This window comes from Struthio camelus, chromosome 20 (genome assembly GCF_040807025.1).
Source record: "Struthio camelus isolate bStrCam1 chromosome 20, bStrCam1.hap1, whole genome shotgun sequence".
Classification (NCBI taxonomy): domain Eukaryota; kingdom Metazoa; phylum Chordata; class Aves; order Struthioniformes; family Struthionidae; genus Struthio; species Struthio camelus.
In genome coordinates this window covers 13400720-13420484 of record NC_090961.1, presented here as the reverse complement: position 1 = coordinate 13420484, position 19765 = coordinate 13400720, and the positions used below count along the sequence as shown (strand labels likewise).

Sequence of the window (19765 nt, the reverse complement as noted above, 5' to 3'; positions counted from 1 at the left end):
TTAATGTCTATCTGTCACTGCAACAGGCAGGCTCTCTGATCACAATAATCAAGCATGTCTAGCCAGCGTTAGAAATACGTTCAAAAGATGAACAGGCACTTTTCTTTTGGTTTTCCAAATCCCATTCTTTTTTCCCTTCAGTGCTGCACAGGCAAAACAAAATGACCAGCTGATAGCTGAGCCAGCCTCAAGGGCTTCAACGTTTATCTCAAAAGGAGATATAGCGCATCCAGGAAGGAGGAAGGAAGACGTCCAAAAAACACACCATTCAGAGGTCAAAAGTGTTTCTGGCAGTAATCAAATGCTGAAAGACAGCTCTCCTGTCCCTGAGGATGCTGATGCAGAGGTGCCTGTATCGGTGGGCCAAGCCTGCCTGTGTTACCCACAGAACCATAGTATATGTGAAAAATACGATTCAGTTCATCATTCTCTAGCACAGGGTGTGGTGAATGACTTCCACTCCCCTCACCACAAGACTTGACTCCTCTGTTCTCCTCACACTGCTAGGAACAGACATTCAGAAGCTTGGTTACAGTCTCTTGTTCAAAGTGAAGAAAAAGGTTGGGCCATTCTCAAACAGAAATGTAGCAGGACCACAGAAGGACTTTACATGGCTCACCGGTGCTGACATGTTACTTACGTAGGGTGCAGCCGTACCGTAAGAAATACTAGTACTACAAACTGCCTTCCAAAAAAAAAAAAAAAAAAAAAAAAAAGACATAAATCAGTTACACCTAAAGTAAATACAGTCCCAGCTTGCAGTTTAAGGAACAGGCTCAGAGAGACGCCAGGAGTTCTCAGAGGCTGCATAGGAAGTCAGCGGCAGGGTTGAGAAGAGGCCCGAGGCCCAAGTCGGCCAACACAATCCCACAGTTCAGACTGTATTTTGTACCTTTTTTTTTCATGTTGAGCATCAACGTCCTCATCAGGCATGAGTACGACCTTAGAGTCCTTCACCTTTTCCTCTTCCTCCTCCTCGCTGGACAGGGTGATATTCTTGCTGGGCACACGTTCTGTTGCCAGCATGGGCCTGCTGGGCATTTTGTCATCCGGATCCAGGTCGTCTTGGAAACCTGCCACCATAGGGTTCCCCCCAGGTGCCTCTCCATCACTGCAAAGGCAGACAGAGGTTAGACAAAGCAGGAGGCGCTGGGACAAACCTGCCTTCCCCCTTGAAAGCAGGGTGGCACTGGCTGGGCTTTTAGGGCTAGCTCCAGGACTGACTTTCCTTAGCCTGGGGTGGCTCCATCGCGAGCCTCCCCTCTTTGCAGTGCCCAGCCCAGTGCCTGGTGCAGGCTGGACCTGCTCCCATAAAGTGCAGGGGTGCCACAAGCCCAGGACCAAGAAGGGTAGCAGAAGGATGTCACACAGCGGCTGCCACCACTCAAGCCTAATATAAGTGGCTGGAAAAGGCAGGCCTTGGTGCTAAAGAGCAGCCTATTGCTTCAGCAGGGTCTCTATCAGAACGTCTCTGGTCTGACTTGCAAGGATCAGTCAATTAAACAGTAGGAACTGCTTGCCTTAATCCCTGCAACCTGTAATTAAACCTGATCATCTACTGTCACTACTACAGGAATTCACCTGCAGCTACTACCTTCTTGGACTTATTTCTATTTCTGTAGTACTCCCCGAAGCAGGCAGCTACTCAGACAACATAACCATGCTTTAACATTCCCTAAATTAACTTAAGGACACACTTTTAGAGCTAAGAGTCTTTCAGACTCCCTGGATATAACACAGTTATGCTTTCAGAGACATCTTGATAGAGAGCTTCACAGCTGAAATTACCAGCTGAGGATTCTTTTTTGAATTTCCCCAGGACACGCAGTTTTAATACTTTCCCAAGGATTCGCTCATGTCAGGAATACAGATTTTTTTACAGTCTCAGCTGATGAGCCTTTGCATTACCTTTCTTTATTCTATTTGCTTTATCTGCTAGTGTGCTCTTTTTCACAGACACCCATTTACTTCCTGATAACCTACCATGAATAATATTTGCTGTCCTTTTAATGACTTGATATAGACTGCACAAACACAGCCTTCTTTTTCATGCAAATCAAAGAAAATGATTATGACTTGGAATGTGTGTGCTTCAGAGGCACAGAAGAAATGACATGAAACTAAAATCCTTAACCTGGAAAGTGGTGGTAGTACAGGAAGAGACAGCAACCAGCTCCAGAGGACGGTGTGCTGATGGCACAGGAAACGCCAAGACCTTAACAAAGTCCAGCTATTTCTACTATTCACTCTGGCTTTTCTTATGTCTAGTTACTGTTTATCAGTTAGTTTGAAAGAATTTACACATCTGCCAACAGATTATGGAACATTTGCAGCGTATGGGACGCTGTGGTCATCACAAACGGGACAGCACATTAAGAAGGATTACAATTAATGCCTGTCCAGGTTAGAGTGCTAAGATCAGGTCTAACATCCATTCCCTCCTCCTGCTTTCCACATGGAGTCCTGAAATGCTCCTCTGCTTTCAGGATCTTTCAATACAACTCCCAGCTCAGCAAAGGCAGGCTGCCAAAGAGTCCCTTCATCATCATCACTGCTGCCTGCCCTCATTTTGAGCCAGAACGGAGGTTCACAGCCTGTCCCACACAAAGGAGAATACTGGCGCCCCAAACAGCTGCCACGTGCCGCACTGGCTGGAGGAAAATTTCTAAGGAAATCGTGGGAAATTTCTAAGGTCTGGGAAGAACTGACGGGGAATCCTCTCAAAATGCACTGAAAAGAAAATCCTAAAAATGGCTGTGTACTGTTTTGAACTAGTAACACTGCATTTCTTTAACATGTCGCTGCTCTACTAAGCATGGGGACTCTTCAGAGATTATTACTTTTGCTACTGTCCTTCTACCACACACCAGACTTGACTTGCAGTCTTTAAACATTCCTAGTCTGAACAGAAAGCACATCCATGTGTACATACACACACACACACACACACACACACAAAATGTGGGTCATCTCCCTTTGCAGTGAACACACTGCCTCCATCTACAACTTCCAAACAAATCACTGAGCGACAGCTTAAGAGCAAAGCAATGAAGGGAATATACGTCAGGAAAATCACTACTGCAGTATAAACAAGGTCTGACAATGCAAAATTAGTATCAGCTTGTGGTCCTGAGATTCCAGCTGGAAGGAATTCAGAGCAGGCAAAAACAAGCACATTGCACCACTCTCTCCAACACTTGACACACTGCCAAGCCTGTGCTGGTATTGAGCCAATGTGTTTTCAGGCGCAGGTACCCACCAAAAATGACTATGCTCGCGGAGGTCTGTGTCTGAGCTAGTGATCAAAGAGCATGTTGGGGGTTCCTCAGAGTGAGCCCTCCATGGTGTATACAAAACAGCTTCTGGTGATGGAACAAATCCTGCAGCAATTTGAGCATATAGTTTCAAAACCTGGATCAACAGTACTCCATCAGCCCTGCCATATGGCCAGCGGAGCCAATCCCACAGAGATCCAGAAGAATCCTCTTGCTATGTCAATTTTGGGGCTAGAGAAAGAAGGAAAACCCCAAAATCTAACATAGCAGATAAGCTAAGGGAATCGTATTTCACAGGATGAGCCCACAAGACTATATGCTAGGAGATGAGATCCGGTGTGAACCAAACCATGTCCTCAGCTTCCCTTCCTTGGTCTAGCACAGCTGGGTAACACCACGTAAATAAAAGATGTCACAAAAGCAAAAAACTAGTTCAAAGCCCTTCAGATTTAAGGACATGGAAATCTAATCCATGTTTCAGGAAAGGTCTACTGATATGGAGAAAACAAAACTGCAATACTATTAGGCTTTGCATAAGCTCACTTTCAAATAGAGACCTGCAACCTCTCCATGAACTTAAGCCACCTTGACCCAGCAGGAAGGAATAGGGGAGCCTATCCAGAACCCGATTAGCTCCTCTGGTGCAGTCGCATACACACCGGCTCAGGGTTTCAAGGCTAAACAGCAGCAAGGTAAGTGCTGCAACAGCTAATTAGGAAATTGAACTGCCTTCCTAATGAGCTGGTGAGGAAACTGATTTGGGGAGTTCTAGCTAGAGAACTATAACACATCGTTAAACAAAAATCAAGACTGCATAATTCTCTGCATAGCCGTGCTGGGAGCTAGCTAGCACTTCAGTAAGAGTTGAAAGTCTTGGCAGCTGTCTGATCTTCAGGCGAGAAATACCCTGCTCCACAGGCATGAGCTCATTCCTCACTGCTAGTTACTGCTAGCACGCTTCAGAAAAAATACAATTTTTTCTAATATTACTGCTCCATGTCAGCTCTTGCTCCATTGTTGAGAGATGTTACAGAGCAGAGAATGGGAGGAGAGAAGTTCACCAGGCAAAACTGACCAAAAAAAAAAAAATCAAATAATTTCCTATGTAACTAAAACACACAAGAAATATCAGACTTTGTAGCCTCTTTCTGAAGCTTAAAAAGGAAAAGCAAACAAGTTCTTACAAAATGGAAGCAAGCACACTATAAAGGTCAGGAAGCAGTTCAGTTACACAACATAGCACAATACAGAAGTGTAACCCCCCCCGCCCCCAACCTTGAATGAGAACTGCACTGTGCACTAACGAATTCCCACATGAGCTAACTACAAGATGCTTGCATACAGACAGCAAGATAGTTCTCCTTTCATTTGCGTAAGAGAAGTAAGTTCTACAACTTTTCAACACAAAGCCCATTTCCCTACTACAGCTTGTATGGCTGTTCAGTTTAGGAGCTTATGCTTTGTCATAACACACACAGAAGAGATGCTGGTAAGCTGTGCAAACTTAAGGCTTAGATCTCTGGTTAAAAAATGTTCAGGAGAGCTGAATGCATCTCTCTAGCAAGATTCCCTTCCGACCTCAACCCTTCTGTGATTCTGTGATTCTCCAGCTTTTGTTCCTCACTCAGCTGCAAGAAAAGCAGCTTCCAGGAGTTTTGTTTTTTAAAACCCAAACATCTCCAGTGGTTTCACAGGAGAACTTTTGTGTTATTTAGGCCAAAGATAAACTTTTGCAGTAAATTTTGTTGCAACTGCAACAATCTACTTGCTGCAGTAGAGGCAGATTATTAGGGATGATGCTCACAGAACTCTTAAATTTCTCCTGGACGTTGTGGGGTCGTAAATGGTGTCCTGGAGGCAATCAGTTAGCACAGGTTATGAAAAGAACCACATACTACATCTCTGAATTTCAGCAGTCTGGTTTACTGTGGTAGGCACTTTCTGGCAAGAAACAGAAGGTAAAATTACCAGACTGCTCAGGAAATTATATAAACTATATAAGAAACCAGAACAAGACATGGATGCCAAACTGTAGAGAAATAGCTAGTACCTGAATTTGTAGGCATGTACTGCAGGGTCTTCTCCCAGGGAAACAAGAGCTGTTCTAGCTGCAGATAGTTACCGCTGTCTTCAAAGAATGAAGTAGGCAATGTGTTCTTTCTGTATCCAGTGAAAGCCCAAAGGTCTTCCTTTCCCCCCCCTACTGGCTCACAGGCACTGGAAGGCATGTCTCCAAGACTGGAGACAGAGCATAGAGGGGCCATCAAAGCAGCCAAGAAAGTGACAGCTCTACAAGGAGCAGGGCTTTTGTGCCACTGTTTGAGATGTTTAATGCCAATTTGTTTCCAGCGACTGATGTTCCGGGGAGGAAAAGCCTTTGTTAGAGATCCAGCCTCTCACCCACAGCAAGAATTGCAGCTCTAAGGCCATTCCAGAATCCAGTCCTGCAGCAAACCCCAGAAAGGCCAGGCTTGGCCCTCCTGATGTTTCTTTGTTAAACATAAAAAATATAACACAACTTGGCCACAGCCAAGAGCAAGGCACTTTGTAGGTAAGCACACTTCCAGCAGATACTGCTTAAAAAATAAAAATAAAAAAATAAATAAATAATAAAAAAATCCACGCGTCCTACATTACGAGGAACGATGATTCACGCTGACCTGCATCAGGCAGAAATTAAGCCTCACACAGAGCACTGATTTCAAGCTGTTATGGTCGAACTACATCAAGTCACGACAAATATGTCAAATGATGCAGAATCCACAACATTCACAGACAAGTTTTATCGGTGTTTAATTATTCTCCTGGTTAATGCATGCAGTGGTGGTGACAAGGGGCAGCCGGCAGGGACTATTCTAAGCAGATGGATGCAGAGCCTGTGGAGTACTCTTGGGTCACCTCTCAAATGATAGCCTGCTCTCAGACAATCCTGCTGCATAGCCTCTTGTCTGAGCAGCTCAGGGCACCATAATCCCCTTTTTTGGATAAAAAGGCCAAGAAAAACAAAGAAAAGCCAGCCTACAACGTGAGCGCAGCTCTCTGCTATTGGGAGGATGCTGTGACGGAACACTAGGAATGGACAGTCTAGAGAAAAAGGAAGGCACCCACTAAGACTTTTCTGGAGCCTGCAGGCAAGCATGCAAAGACATTCCCAAAGGAACACCACTCTCTCCATTCTCCCACAAACACCAACCCTTTCCAAACGCCTTAGAAACGGCAGTGCCAAGCCAAGAAGCACCTGACCACACTTTGGGCCTCTGGGAAGAAATGTTAGGTGAAATGCAATAACCCTACAAATTGAATCACGTTCCAGAGGGAAAACACCTAAAACATTTCTGCACATTCGGCAAGAGGGGAAATCCCTTCCTAACCCAAAGCAACCCACCGGTTTAGAACTGAGCACGTAAGCAAGACGGCAAACCCAGGAAGGCAATAAATGGCTTTTACTCCCTTTTCTCCGATTCCCCAGGGTAAGCGTGCGTCATTCCATGGGAGATGGCAGAAGACCGAAAGGCATAAGGACAGCTCACTGCTCTGAGGTCACTCACCTTCTGAACAGTTGCAAGAGGTTAGCCAGGCCCGAGCAACCATTCAGACTGCACATTCAGATGCTTCCCTGCCTCACCTCCCTCCATCCCCCTTTGCTTACCTTTCGCTATCAACACGACATTTAGTCTGTTGTTTCCCTTTGTCCTTCTGCGGGGCTGAGTCTTCTAGAAAGCTGTGGTCCAGGCTGTCATCAGGAAAAAAGTCCTCCACGCTCTGCACTTTTGCAGAGGCTTCAGGGTGGGGAGGAGCAGCAGCAGCAGCATCTGCATTAGGAACAGTAGTTGTAAAGCGCAGGGTTCATCATAAGCAAGATAAAAGTTTGCTTTTACAGATCTATTCCGCCCAGGGCCGCTTCAGCGCACAGATAACAGCCGCAAAGACTTCAACTATACAGCAAGGGAAGTGAAAGGGTACAAACAGGATAGTCAAATCAATACAGAGACCTGCACGAAGGTACTCACATAATACATACAGCAAATGAGCTGTACAATATACCACGCTGAATGTAGCTCTTAAATAGGTCTGAAAAACTGCCAAGATAGTAGTATTCACCATAGAACAGAATCCGTTAACTATACCACAACCAGCTTTTTATATCTAGGCTAGCTGTGTGCACCACTCCTGCATGTTGTTGCCTTGTTATTCTCTTACCTTTGCAGGCTGATCAGTTCACCCACTCATCTCCTCTTGCTTTTTAAAGGGTAATTGTCAAAGGCAGAATTGTTCATGCTTTGCTTTTAGATGTCCTGTGTAACTAAAAGCTCAAGAACTACTGCAGACAAAGACTTGCTTAATTCAGAGCAACCTTTACCCATCTTCAAGGTATCAGGATGAAAATTCATGAAATTAGCTTAACAAGTCTAAAGAGATTAATCTTTTCAGAATTTGTAATATTCAACCTTTTTCTTCTGCCCCGATTGCCCTTCCCACCTCGGCTCTTTTCCTTTAGGGGTGAACAAGTTTTCTGTATGAATACAGATTCTGTCCTACTAGCACAGCTTTCACTTAACTTCTGCATATGAGTAACACTATTATCGATGTCACAGCATAGCTTTGGCGTAAGCAAAACACAGCCAGAAGAATTGATTGCTGCTGCAAGACATCAAACAAAAGCTTAAATAGCAGTTTGCACAGAAAACACTGAATGTTAGTTTGTGACAGTGATTTTCAACTGTTTTCCAGTTAGCAGACACCTAGACATGTTCCAGTAGAGGTGCAGACCTTTTGCACGCTACAGTTAAGCCTAACAACGATAGATCAGGTTTTCCTAGTTACCTTTTGCAGTCCTCCCAAAAAGAGCCCTCAAGATCCATGGCTGCAGGCCACAAATTTAAAACAGTTCTCAAGCTAAGAGATAGATGAATTTAAAAAAAAAAAAAAAAAAAAAAAAAAGGTAAAGGGTTGTAACGTTGCTGGTGAGCAACTTGTCTTTTTTTCCTATGATAGACTTCTATCTTGTGTGTCCTGAATGTCCACCTTCCTGTACTCGTTTCCAGCACCAGTTGGAAAGCAGATTAGCTGCATCCTGCTCAAGTTACAGGTCTGCTTGCTGCATATGACCCATCTTGATTGGGCAAGACAAAGGTTTTCTGTTGACACAGGGTTTCCAACAGTTTCTCCTTTGTTTGTTTGTTTGTTTGTTTGTTTCTGGGTAAGAGGAGTTATAAACAAACATATTGGTGTATTGTGTTATACCTGGTAACAGATTCAGGAGGTAGAACACTGTGTACAAAACTAAAATTGAAAGATTTCAACATCTGAGACTGCAAAGTGTTTTCACAGCACCTCCTCCTTTCTTTCTGTGGGTGTCTTGAGAGTACTGTGAGCTCCAGGGATTGACAGTTTGAAGGAGAAGGTATTTCCAAAGGGTGATTCAAACCATGTCATGCTAATGATTTCTAGGCTGTGCCAGTTCTGCAGCTCCAGTCAGCTTTGCAAGCAAAGTGAACGTGACAGGCGAATTAAGGTCCAGATCAGTAAAAGTGAATGCAACAAAGCCTTCAGTGCCTCCTCCCTGCGACTCCATCCAACAGAGGCTCGGAGCAAACGCTGCACTACTCTGCTTTGCTGTTTACTAGCGTTAAGGAAGTCGGCGTGGGCTGCCCTCCTCCTTGGAGCATCTCTGAGGGAGGATATTTCCCCAGAGGGGAATCCGCTGCGGAGCCAGTGCAGTCCTGGACTTACGAGATCATTTCTGGCCAGGTAACCTTTAAAACCAACACTTCGCTGTTCTCTGTCAACACACAGGAGCCCTTCTGAGCTACCAGACTTTGCGAAGACAGAGCCTCCTCAAACAGCTTCTCTTATGATTTTCATTGCTATTCAAGAGGCATGTGTGTTCCTGCTAAGAAGCTGACAGTTACTTTATTAGCATCCCCTGGGTCCTTGGCACCTTCCTCCTGAAGTATCCTATAGCCTCCAGCCAACTGGTCGGACGGTCTCCATCCAAGACCAGCCCCACCAGCCCAGCACAGAGAAATATCAAAACACCAATCAGGAGAAAGGAACAAAGTGACAACATGGCTCTCCTGGGATATGTGCTGAACGCACACAATGCTTGTGTTCCTCAGACCTGTCTACTCAGCCTCTTGCAGAGGAAGAAAAAAGGACAAAAGAGAAACACCCATAGGTGACCTCCTGCCTGGACACCTCACTTCAGTACTTACCTGGCTGGGGAGGAGAGGGCTCTGATGCAGGAGAAGTCCCAAAGAGACGTGATATGATGCTGCGTTTCTGTGGTGGGACTGCAGCTGGAAGTGCTGGGGAGGCTGTGGCTGGCGGAGGCGCGTGGGGCTGCTGGACGTCTGGTGCAGGCACTGGTGAAAAAGATGAGGAGGGTTCAGGGGAGACGGTGGAGCTAGTGGAAAGCGGCTGTGGTGGCTGTGGGGTGCCAGGGCTGGAGCTGCCCGTTGATGTGGAGCTCGGAGGTACGATGGGTGACTGGGAGCCAGAGGAAGGGCTTTGCCCATTAGTTGTTAGTGGCGACGTATGTCCTCGACTTCGGGCTTCCATCATTTCAAGGAAGCTACAAGGAAAATAAATTGCAAACATAAGGAATGGAAAAAAACATGCTCAGGACAGCCCCTGAGTACAATGCTGCGCTGCTTTGGTTACGTGCTAAGCTGAGAGGGTCTGCTTTCAGTGCTGCCATGATTCCCTGGGCCATTACAAACAGATCAGTTCTCCTACGATAGCTAAACTCACCTAGCATAGAGGTACGGAGAATCCCAACCTGCTCTGCACTGCAGGATGAGACCTACATTTGAAATGGTGCTGGGGACTCCCTGGACAGACAGACTATAACCATGTGCCAGGGCTTGAAACACAACCTGAAGTCAGCTCTTGGACATGTGCCTCTCAGGGACAAAGTACTGCAGGAATGGCACATTTTTAGATTCTGCAGAACACATCAGAGCGCTCAGGATAACTCTAAAAACCTCTTCTTTCAGCCAAGAGCATTTGAGAGTCCTTGACTGTTAAACGAAAAGGGATATTCCAGGGGGCCCACATAGGACTGACAAGAATTATCGGTCTCATCACGCACAGATACCAACGCAATCGCTCCGCCTTGCACGCACATCACGTATGGCAGCCAACAGAGGCAAGAAGCAGAAGCTTTGAAACAAGCTGCAGTCCTGACTGGTCCCTGACTCAAAGAGTGTTAAATCCCATAGAGCCAGAAAGGCTGCACGGTTCTACCCTTTTGAAAAAGGAAACTAAGTTTGATCCTGCTGCAACCTTGTTCTGCAGCTAGTTTGGTCACCAGCTTTTTCAGAAGCTTTATCCAAAGAAACACTACCAGAAGGGCTGTGGTAACAGGCCAGGCTTTCACTATGAAATGGTCTCAGAATAAGACCTGCTACAAGCAGCATGTCCGAGAGGCACAAAGAGGATTAGCAAAATGAAACGTCAGGTACATAAAATCCAGCAAATGTCATGATCTCGCCTCTTATTTCACTAAGCTTAATGAGCTCCTGTGTGCACAGAGGCTACGGGTTCAACTATCTCCCTCTGCAAGACAGAGGGACTCAGCAGCGCTCCAGGCAATGAGTGTGTCAAAACAGAGACTCCTCTCCAATACAGAACACCACCTTGTCCTTCAGGGACCCAAACCAGATGGATTTCTTTACTGGAAGGGCTTCCAGCAGAAAGGAAGTAGCATGGGCTAAAAGACTCCAAGACTCCTTGAGATATCCTTTCTTACTCTAAGGAGCAACCAAATACACTGCTAAGGAACAAACTAATATATTTTGTCAGCAGCAATGTGCGGAACCCTTCAGAACAACTTCCTCACCCCCTCCCCATGCTGTTATTTAAACTGGAGATTTAGGAGTCCTTCCCAGCTAAGAAACCGGCTAAAGGGGAAAATAAAGGGTAACACTAGAAAGCAGCATTAGCGGGGAGAAAAATCACTGGTACAGTTCCTGAACGGTTAGCCTTGAGATGGATTTTAGTATTTTAATGAAGTGGCACAGAGACCAGGGACATGCTCATGAAGTCGCAAGTTAGGAGACAGCATCAACACAGAAGAGGACAGGGACAACATACAGAAAGAACTGGATGAACACGAGTAACAGAAATAGGAAGAAATTCAACAGTACGAAGGAAACGGTCATTTGCTGAACACACTAGGAAACAGCTACAATTTCACCGTATGGGAATGGCTGAGAAAGGCTTGCCTAACCCCTCCCAGAACGCCAAACTAGAAGGCTGCAATACAAAGTGGCCTGTGGGGAGCAGAAAATGAGCCAGGCTGTCACAAAGCCGGTCCATCACCTATCCCCAAGATTGCTGTCAAGGCAGCTAAATTAGCGCCACGTTGTGGTAGCTACACAGATGCTTGCACCAGGATTTGGAGCAAGGCTCACACGCTCGTTCCACCCAGCACACTAGCTAAAACAAAACACTCTTGTCAGAGCTGAGATTGGAGCGTGCGGCAGAGCATTCGTTCCAGCAGCCTCCATCCCAAGGGACTAGGAGCTGGGGGGAAGCGACGCAACTGTGCGACAGCACATTCCACTGAAAACGATGCATGGATTTGTCACGTATCAAGGAGAAAATAGGGAAGATTAATTCTTGCACATACAAGTACAGAGCTGTGCGGGGACACAGAGCAGATTTGTTGGGAAGGTGCACAATGCATCACACCGCAAGAATCCAACTGCATATTTTCATTGCCTCACTTTAATTGCTCTGCAGCACTGAGCAGTTACATACCACTCCTTTCTCGAGAAGACTGCAATACGTGCAACTCAGTGTCCCATAAGACAGACTACCTACACAATGCATCTGTAGTGATGGTAAGACGAGGCAAGGATACCTGCATTTCTGCCCTTGTCCAACAAAGCAAATGCTCTAAATCCACATGTGAATTTCTATGGCCTGGAAAGCCATCCAAGGGACTTGCCTGCACAGGCTGTGTGTCGCTGCAACTCCACACCAGAGGTACCAAATGATAAATTCTGCCATCCTTCTCCTCTGATTCAGGCCTCTCAGCTCACACTGCCTACATAAGCACCTAAACCACCAGCATCACGTGAAAACATTACTGAACAACCTCAGAGTCTGACCAGGACATTGGGCCCCACCATCAAGGCAGCTGGCAGATTCAGATGGAACAGGACTGAAGACTAAGGAACGAGGATCATGTATGTTAGTTAGCACCTACAAAAGTAGGTACGTAGTCATTTCAGGATACAGAACGTGAAGCTCGAAGAGCGCTTAAAGGTGGTTCCAGCAAAGTGCAGGACACTCTTTATAATATCAAGATATCTGAAGACTTACTGTACTTTGTACTATCAAAGCTACCCATTTTGGAACAACCTGCTTTGTTCTGGGCAGGAAGCCAGCTCCAGAGGGAGGGAAGACTGTGACTGCCACCTGTTTCTGCTGCAGAAACACACGAATTTAAGAGCTGGAGGGAAAACATTCTACATGACTGAAGTATAATGAGTGCTATTTTCCCTCCAGCTCAACCAGTTTGGAGAGTTACACACATTCAGACTCACTTCTGCACCTGTGCCTATGTCTCGCTTAACTATATTAGATGAAGGGCATAAGAACAAGACTTGGCAAGTTATTTTTATCAAAAAGATACAACTGATGATTTGGGAGCAGCACGAGATACTTTACTGTTCCAAAAAAGTACTAAGGAGAGCTCCAGCACCTGTGCTTAATGTGACCTTCCTCATCCAGAAATAGACATGTGGTCCAAGCTCTGTACTATGTGCCATGACACCAGAGAAATAAGTATGGTCTGATCCCAGTTTTACGTGGGCTGCATAAACCAGCTATGCTGAGCTTTCAAATACAAGCCTTCCATGGAAGGAGTAGGTGGAAAAACAGCACGCATGAAAACGCTGCCAGTAAACTCTCAGTAATTTCCATGGCGGAGGTGTCTAAGCATCCCCCACACTCTGAAAATACTACATAATGCATGAATGCTTTCTGTGGCTTTACACATACTCTTCAGAGGCTCAAGCACGGCTGTTTTAGGAACAGGTCAGGCCAAACCTGCCACGTGTCTTTTTTTGTCATGCTCTATACAATCTGTCTACTGTGTTCCTTGCTCTATCCTTTTTGCCAGCCCTTAGCCAAAGCAGCTGTCCAAAAAGCCATCTACTCAAAATCTTATTGTTAAACAAACAGGTGTTTCATATCTGCACCAGGTTTAATACACAAGGATCTATTAACACATAGGATGAACTCACGCTATGACCTGAGCGTACTTGTTCTGGTTTGGATTCAGAGAGAGCAAATACACCACTCGAGTCCAGATGAGTTATTTGTCCTCACCCACATGAGCTCCTTGCTTGCATTTTGATCTTTCAATTTCATACCAAATAACAAGTCCACATCCTCAAAAGCCCTGAATAATTCAGTCAGTTGGACCTGCTCACAAGAGGTGACTTTTATGCAGTTTTAAAGATGAGCACGCTCTGTGGGAACAAAGATTCATCAGGGCCTGAGGTGGTTGTTGCTCTGCTCATAGAGCAAACAAAAAAGCTACAAAAGGACTTATTAACCTCGCAGCTCCCACAGTCATCGGTGTTCTTGTTTACTTACTATTGAAGATGGGAGCAGCCTGAAGCTTTTTGGCTCCTGGTTCTAACATTGTGTGATCAATTTTTCAAATGTATTTTATTTGGCAAGAAATGCTTTGGCCCTGTGACATCAATTTCATTACAATAATCTACATCTGATCATTTAAGCTCCCTGGACTTAGGATTAGGTTTCAACTTGTTTGTTTTAGGCTCATGAGAGGCACTGAACCGGAATCCCCTTTGAGCCCAGGTCCCTGAATGACAAATCATTAGTCAGCACGAGCTAGGTGGAAGCCTGCTGTCCAGGCCTTGGACACTACGATCCCTCCCCAGCAGGGCCTCAGTTTTTCCATTTGATACAAAATGCAGGTAGAGATACAAGACACTTCCTTCAGCTGGGGACAACACACAGGTTGCCCCCCCCTCCAACCCCCAACATACTAGACAACCTCTGCGTTCTCCACTTTTCAAGCAAGTCTGATGATGATAGGTGCAGTTGCAATTGATTTTTAATGCAGTCACACACAAAGAACTTGACCTAGATCGATCCTAGTCTAACACAAAGGATTACACTGAAGGGCAACAAAGGATTCATAGCAAGCTGAACTGATAAAGATGGAGCAGGGGGAAGAGAAAGTAGGAGTGTTTTTATTTTCCTGACTGTTAATGGCCAGTCTAATCTCTCAGTGCGATTCTGGGCCTTTACTCGGTCACAGCAAAAGATATGGGAGAACAGGCCTAGCAGCAAGTCCTCCTACCGGACGTTAGATGTTACTCAGTACCAACATCTTTGCAAAATTATGAGCTGTACTCAAGGCATGAAAAAAAGGCAATGACTCACTTTGTAGTGAATAAAGCTGTCTAGCACAGGGAGCTTGCTTCCCAAAATAAGACTCCTCATTAGGAGAGAGCAAGTGCCTTTCTGCAGTGACCATTTCATCATCATCCTTACCCAGACAGCAGCATTTGGCTATCCAGGACTACCTGACAACACAGATAACAACTGTATGGCAGTGCTTTTCCCCTCGTCTTCCTTTTGTTACTGAGGTATTTACAGAAGCCCTTCTTGTTGCCCTTGACATGCCTCACCAGACTCAACTCCGGATGGGCCTTGGCCTTGCTAGCCCCATCCCTGTGTACTCGGACCTCATCCTGGTATTCCTCCCAGGTGACCTGTCCCTGCTTCCACCTTCTGTAGACAGCCTTCTTGTGTTGGGAGTTTTGTCAGGAGCTCCTTGTTCCACCATGCAGGTCTCCTGCCCCCTTTGCTTGACTTCTGGCTCATTGGGGCGGACTGTTCTCGAGGTTGGAGGAGGTGATCCTTGGATATCAACCAGCTCCCTTGGACCCCTCTTCCTTCGAGGGCGCTACCGCATGGGTTTCTTTCAAGCACGTCCCTGAAGAGGCCCAAGTCTGCTCTCCTGAAGCCCAGAGTTGTGATCCTGCTCTTTGCCCTGCTTCCTCCTTGCAGAATCCTGAACTCCACCGTCTTGTGGTCACTGCAGCCAAGGCTGTCCCCAACCAGCCCTTTCTTGTTTGTAAGTACAAGGCCCAGCAGACCACCTCTCCTCGTTAGGCTCTTCTATCACCTGTATCAGGAAGTTTTCAGTCGCAATCCAGGAGGTTCCTGGAGAGTTGTGCCCTGCTGTGGTGTCCCTGCAGCAAACATCAGGTCTGTTAAAGTACCCCCCCCGAAGACCAAGGCTTGCAACATAAGGTTACTTCCAGCTGTCCGTAGAAGGCCTCACCTACTTCTTTTTTCTGATCAGGTTACCTACAGCAAACACCCACAACAATGTCACCCATATTTGTCTGCCCCTTAATCCTGACCCATACACTCTCAGCTGACTCCCCCCTCTCTCTAGGCAGAGCTCCATGCGTTCCGGCTGCTCTCTCACGTAAAGGGCAACTCCCCCTCCTCACCTGCCCAGTCTGTCTTTCCTAAAGAACCTGTATCCATCCACTGCAGCATGCCAGTCTTCTGAGCTATCCCACCACGGCTCTGTGATCCCAACGAGATCATAGCCCTGAAGCAGCACATGGATCTCTAATTCCTCCTGCTTATTCCCCATGTTATATGCGTTAGTGTACAGGCAGTTCACAGAGGCACCCAAGCATGCTGGTTTCCCCAGGGTGTGAGAGGTTTCCCCATAATACTACCTTGTAAGGATTTCCTTGCTTACATGCAAATGCTTGAGGTGCTCCCAGTTAAAGCCCTGGTTTGCTGATTAGGTGTTCCCTTTTTTTCCACATCACCCTGGGATCTTTGCTTGTCAACCCTGTCCATCTTTCCTTCACACAGCTGCTGCTTCTTTTGAGTAACTCATCCGCAGGAAAAAAAAAATGCTAATTCAAAGAAGGTTGATTCCTAAACCTTCAAAATTAAATTTTTTGTTCCAGTATCAAAAAAGGAGTAACATTAGAAAAAATACAGTCAAATATAACATTAAAGAAACCCACATATATTAACTATTGCATACATCTCCATCAGCAGCTTAAAAAAACAAATAGGCAGAAAGAGTTTCCATCAGTTTCCTAAAAACTGTTTTTTCATGCGCATCATTCAGTGAGGGAACACATCCACCTTAAACTGAACAAATTCAATACACATGAAGTTTTTCTCATGACAGAAGATAGGCTGGATGCAACTACAGATGGAAAAAAAAAAATCAAGCAAATTAAATACGAATTTAGAACAAACAGATTCAAAAAAAGTGATTGCTGCTTGTTTCATAATAATTCAGGAACTCAAAAAGGGATGAAATCTAGTTTTAGCAGGATTGAAAATATAAGACCTGAGAGACCACAGGGAACGTACAGGAGAAAGAGGCGTGGCAGGAAGAGAAGAGACTAAGCACAGGGAAGGAACTGAAAGCATCTCAGTGCATATTAGATAGGTGAAAACTCAGCCAGTGGCTGCCAAGGGATAGCTTACATAAGCTGGATGAGGCAGCGTTGTGTGCCACCTCGTGTTTTCTTTGGGATGCGCATTTGGAGCAATGACGCTTTGCCCTCAGGTACCCAGACACAGCAGGATGAAGAGTTCTTGTGCTCTTTCTGTTCTCATTGACCCAAATTTAGCATCAGTCATTGTGACAGAGCAGCTACTAGCCCATGTACACGGTGAGCAAAATAATCGAGATGTCCTAAAACTGCCTTGCTACACTGCCTGGTTTTATGGCCGTGCAAGGGCGTGAACATAAGGAGAGCAGGAATCACCTCAGAGGAGGTGGTGCAGTAGCCACACGGCACCCACGGACTGCAGCTCCAAGTGCTTGTGGACACCCCACTGGGCTGAGCCGTTCGGGGGGACTGACAGCAAAACTTCAAGTACCTCCTAAATCCAAACAACCAACACAATGGCTTCACATCTGCCAAGGGTCAACAAGATGCATCGCATCAACTCTCCATGCCAAGTGCCAGAGGACAACCGCACCAGGTGTTCATTTTGACAGCCACTGCAGGTTACAGTAGCATATTAAGCATGACAATCCCAAAGCAAGAGGATGGGCATCTTTTAAATAGGGATGCAGGGATCTTTCTGAGCCCCAGCAATGAGCCCTGCAGACCTGCCTCACAACTGCAAGCTAACTAATTCTCACTGTGTATTATTGTCGTGCCTATGGATATGCTGCTCAACAGCCTAAGACATTTACTGAGAACCAGAACTGTATCCAAATCTGAATTCACTGCCATATAAGTGGGGTTATAGCAGAACTCAGGCTGGAGGACTTGAGCTCAGAAATTGAACAGCACCTGCAGAGATAAAAAATAAACGTACGGACAGTATACTTTTCAACTCTGAGATTGAAGCAACCCCCCCTTACAGCTCATCTGTTTCAGAGAGCGCCTCTGAAACAAAAAGACTCTTCTTTTCTAGCTGAGGTGCAGAGAAGTAACTCAAAAATCCTAAAATAGCACTCTATTTTTGCCAGTGTGGTCAAAGTAGTCAGACATGACATAGCCCAGTCATGGGGTTCAAATCAGGAAGCATCCAGGGATATTTTAAAGACCTTTCTATAAAGAAGAGCTGTTTTCCAAAAGCAAAGAACATGAGGATCAGTACGTAGACATAAACTGGAAGTTGCAGAAGTGAAAAAGGAGAATTTGGCCAGCTTCATTCATATATATAAGTATCATGTTATTTGCTATAACAGAATCCTAGGAAGTAGTTTTGCTTTTAGTATTTCAGCAGTTCCTCTTCTGGTAGGTACCCTGGCTAAGGTACTTCTTATGCCACGTTATGCCAATTACATAGGCTAACAGTGCAATTGGTCACCTGCGGTGCAAGCCCTCCCCAGTGGCTAAGCAATAGTCCTGCGTTATGGCATGCTGTTCTGCAACGCAGGAGAAGGGCAGCTGCTTGGCTGTGGGACATCTCCAAATCATTCTAAGTGTGGATGCGGCAAGGCACTGACATGTGGACTAAACGGTTGTCTAGTGTTAGAATTTGTGCAAACCACTCAGGGGCTTCTGTTGAGGCAGTAGGAAACCACAAGAGCTCAAAAAACTATAAACTGCACTGAAAACTCCTAGGGCCAACAACATGCCTTTTGACTTGTGAGCGTACAGTGAGTGCCTTCAGCAACAAGGCCAGTCTGACCTTCGGATTCTGGAGGCTACTGCAATGCAAGTGATGTTCTTTAGTAATCTCAGTGTTTCTGCTCAAGTATGCACTACAGGAAGGGTATTCTTCGGCAGTGGAAGCACACCAGTATTATAAAGCGTTGTACCGTGGGTGTGGATACATCAGGTGGGATGATACAGTCTAACGTCCGCTGCTGGAACTGCGTCTTGCCATCCTGCTTCTCCAAGCCCCATGCCTTTGCTGCTTCTTTTAAGCTTTGGTTTTCAGTAGATGCTTCTCAGAGCCAGACCAACCTGCTCACATGGCAGAAAACTAACCTAGAAGTGGATATGGCAGTAAAGGAGAGTTTTCTGCTGGATTTGTGAGCTAAATTGGCTCAGGCAAGGATACAATAAATGTTAAGGTTGGTGTAAGGGTTGCATGCAACTAAGCAGGAAGACCTTTTTGTGTAAGTTTAAAGTCTTGATTCTTTTAAGTATCTTCCCATTGCTGATGTAGGGTACATAAAAATACTGGAAAACTTTTAGACAGCACAAGCCTGCACAGCCCAGTCCTTTGAGCAGTGACAAGAAAGTGGTTTAAAATATGAGACTAACAGGTCCCTACAGAAAAGGAATGAGGTGAGTACTCTAGAAACACCACTACTTTGTATGGATATGGCATATTTTAAAGCTCTCAAAAGAGAACACACCTTCTAAGGTTAAGGAACTTAAAACTTAGGCTGAAAAGCAGTTGTCAAAATGGCTCTGCATGAATATTTCATAATCATTGACTCCAAATTGCAGATAAAGCTGCCTGTAAAGAACGTCCTTCCAGTTCATTCTGGGGTTGATTTTTCTAGCTTGCACATCCTTAAAGACCTCACAACTGGAATTCATGGAACACAGCCGTCAGCAACACACAAATCTGAACAGATTCCAGCTCACTGTGCTACAGATGTACTGGCCTTGCAGGGCAAACTCTGGCAAAAGCTCATTTCAACTAGCAAAACAAGCAGCCAGGGCACTGAACAAAGACAAGACAGCAGGGACCAGTCACTGTTTCAGAGCAGAAATGCACTGAGGAATATGGAAGTATTCAGACAGAACAACAGACTACAATGTTGTAGTCATTAACTTCTGCCTATCACAAGACACACAAAACACAGGAATACAACAGCCAAAAGAAAATGAATCAGTTTGTGTGCTGAGCACTACAGATATGGAGAATATCCTGTTTCAGCATCAGAGGCTGTAACATACTTATCTACAACCCCTGGAGCACGTGCCACCTCCGTGTGCTGCTCAGCTCTACCTCCACTGCCCTCACAT

General features: G+C 45.5%; 1 protein-coding gene across 2 annotated transcripts in view; it reads right to left on the bottom strand.

The window, feature by feature from the left end:
- Window positions 1-19765, bottom strand: part of RABL6 (RAB, member RAS oncogene family like 6) — a 56868-nt gene that overhangs the window by 7184 nt on the left and 29919 nt on the right. For both annotated transcript variants that reach the window (XM_009668074.2, XM_068914542.1), the window contains exons 9-11: window positions 9491-9849; window positions 6925-7087; window positions 893-1111 (exon numbers count right to left, since the gene is read on the bottom strand). In XM_009668074.2, the coding sequence (XP_009666369.2) occupies window positions 893-1111; window positions 6925-7087; window positions 9491-9849 (741 nt within the window). The remainder of the gene's footprint in view (window positions 1-892; window positions 1112-6924; window positions 7088-9490; window positions 9850-19765) is intronic.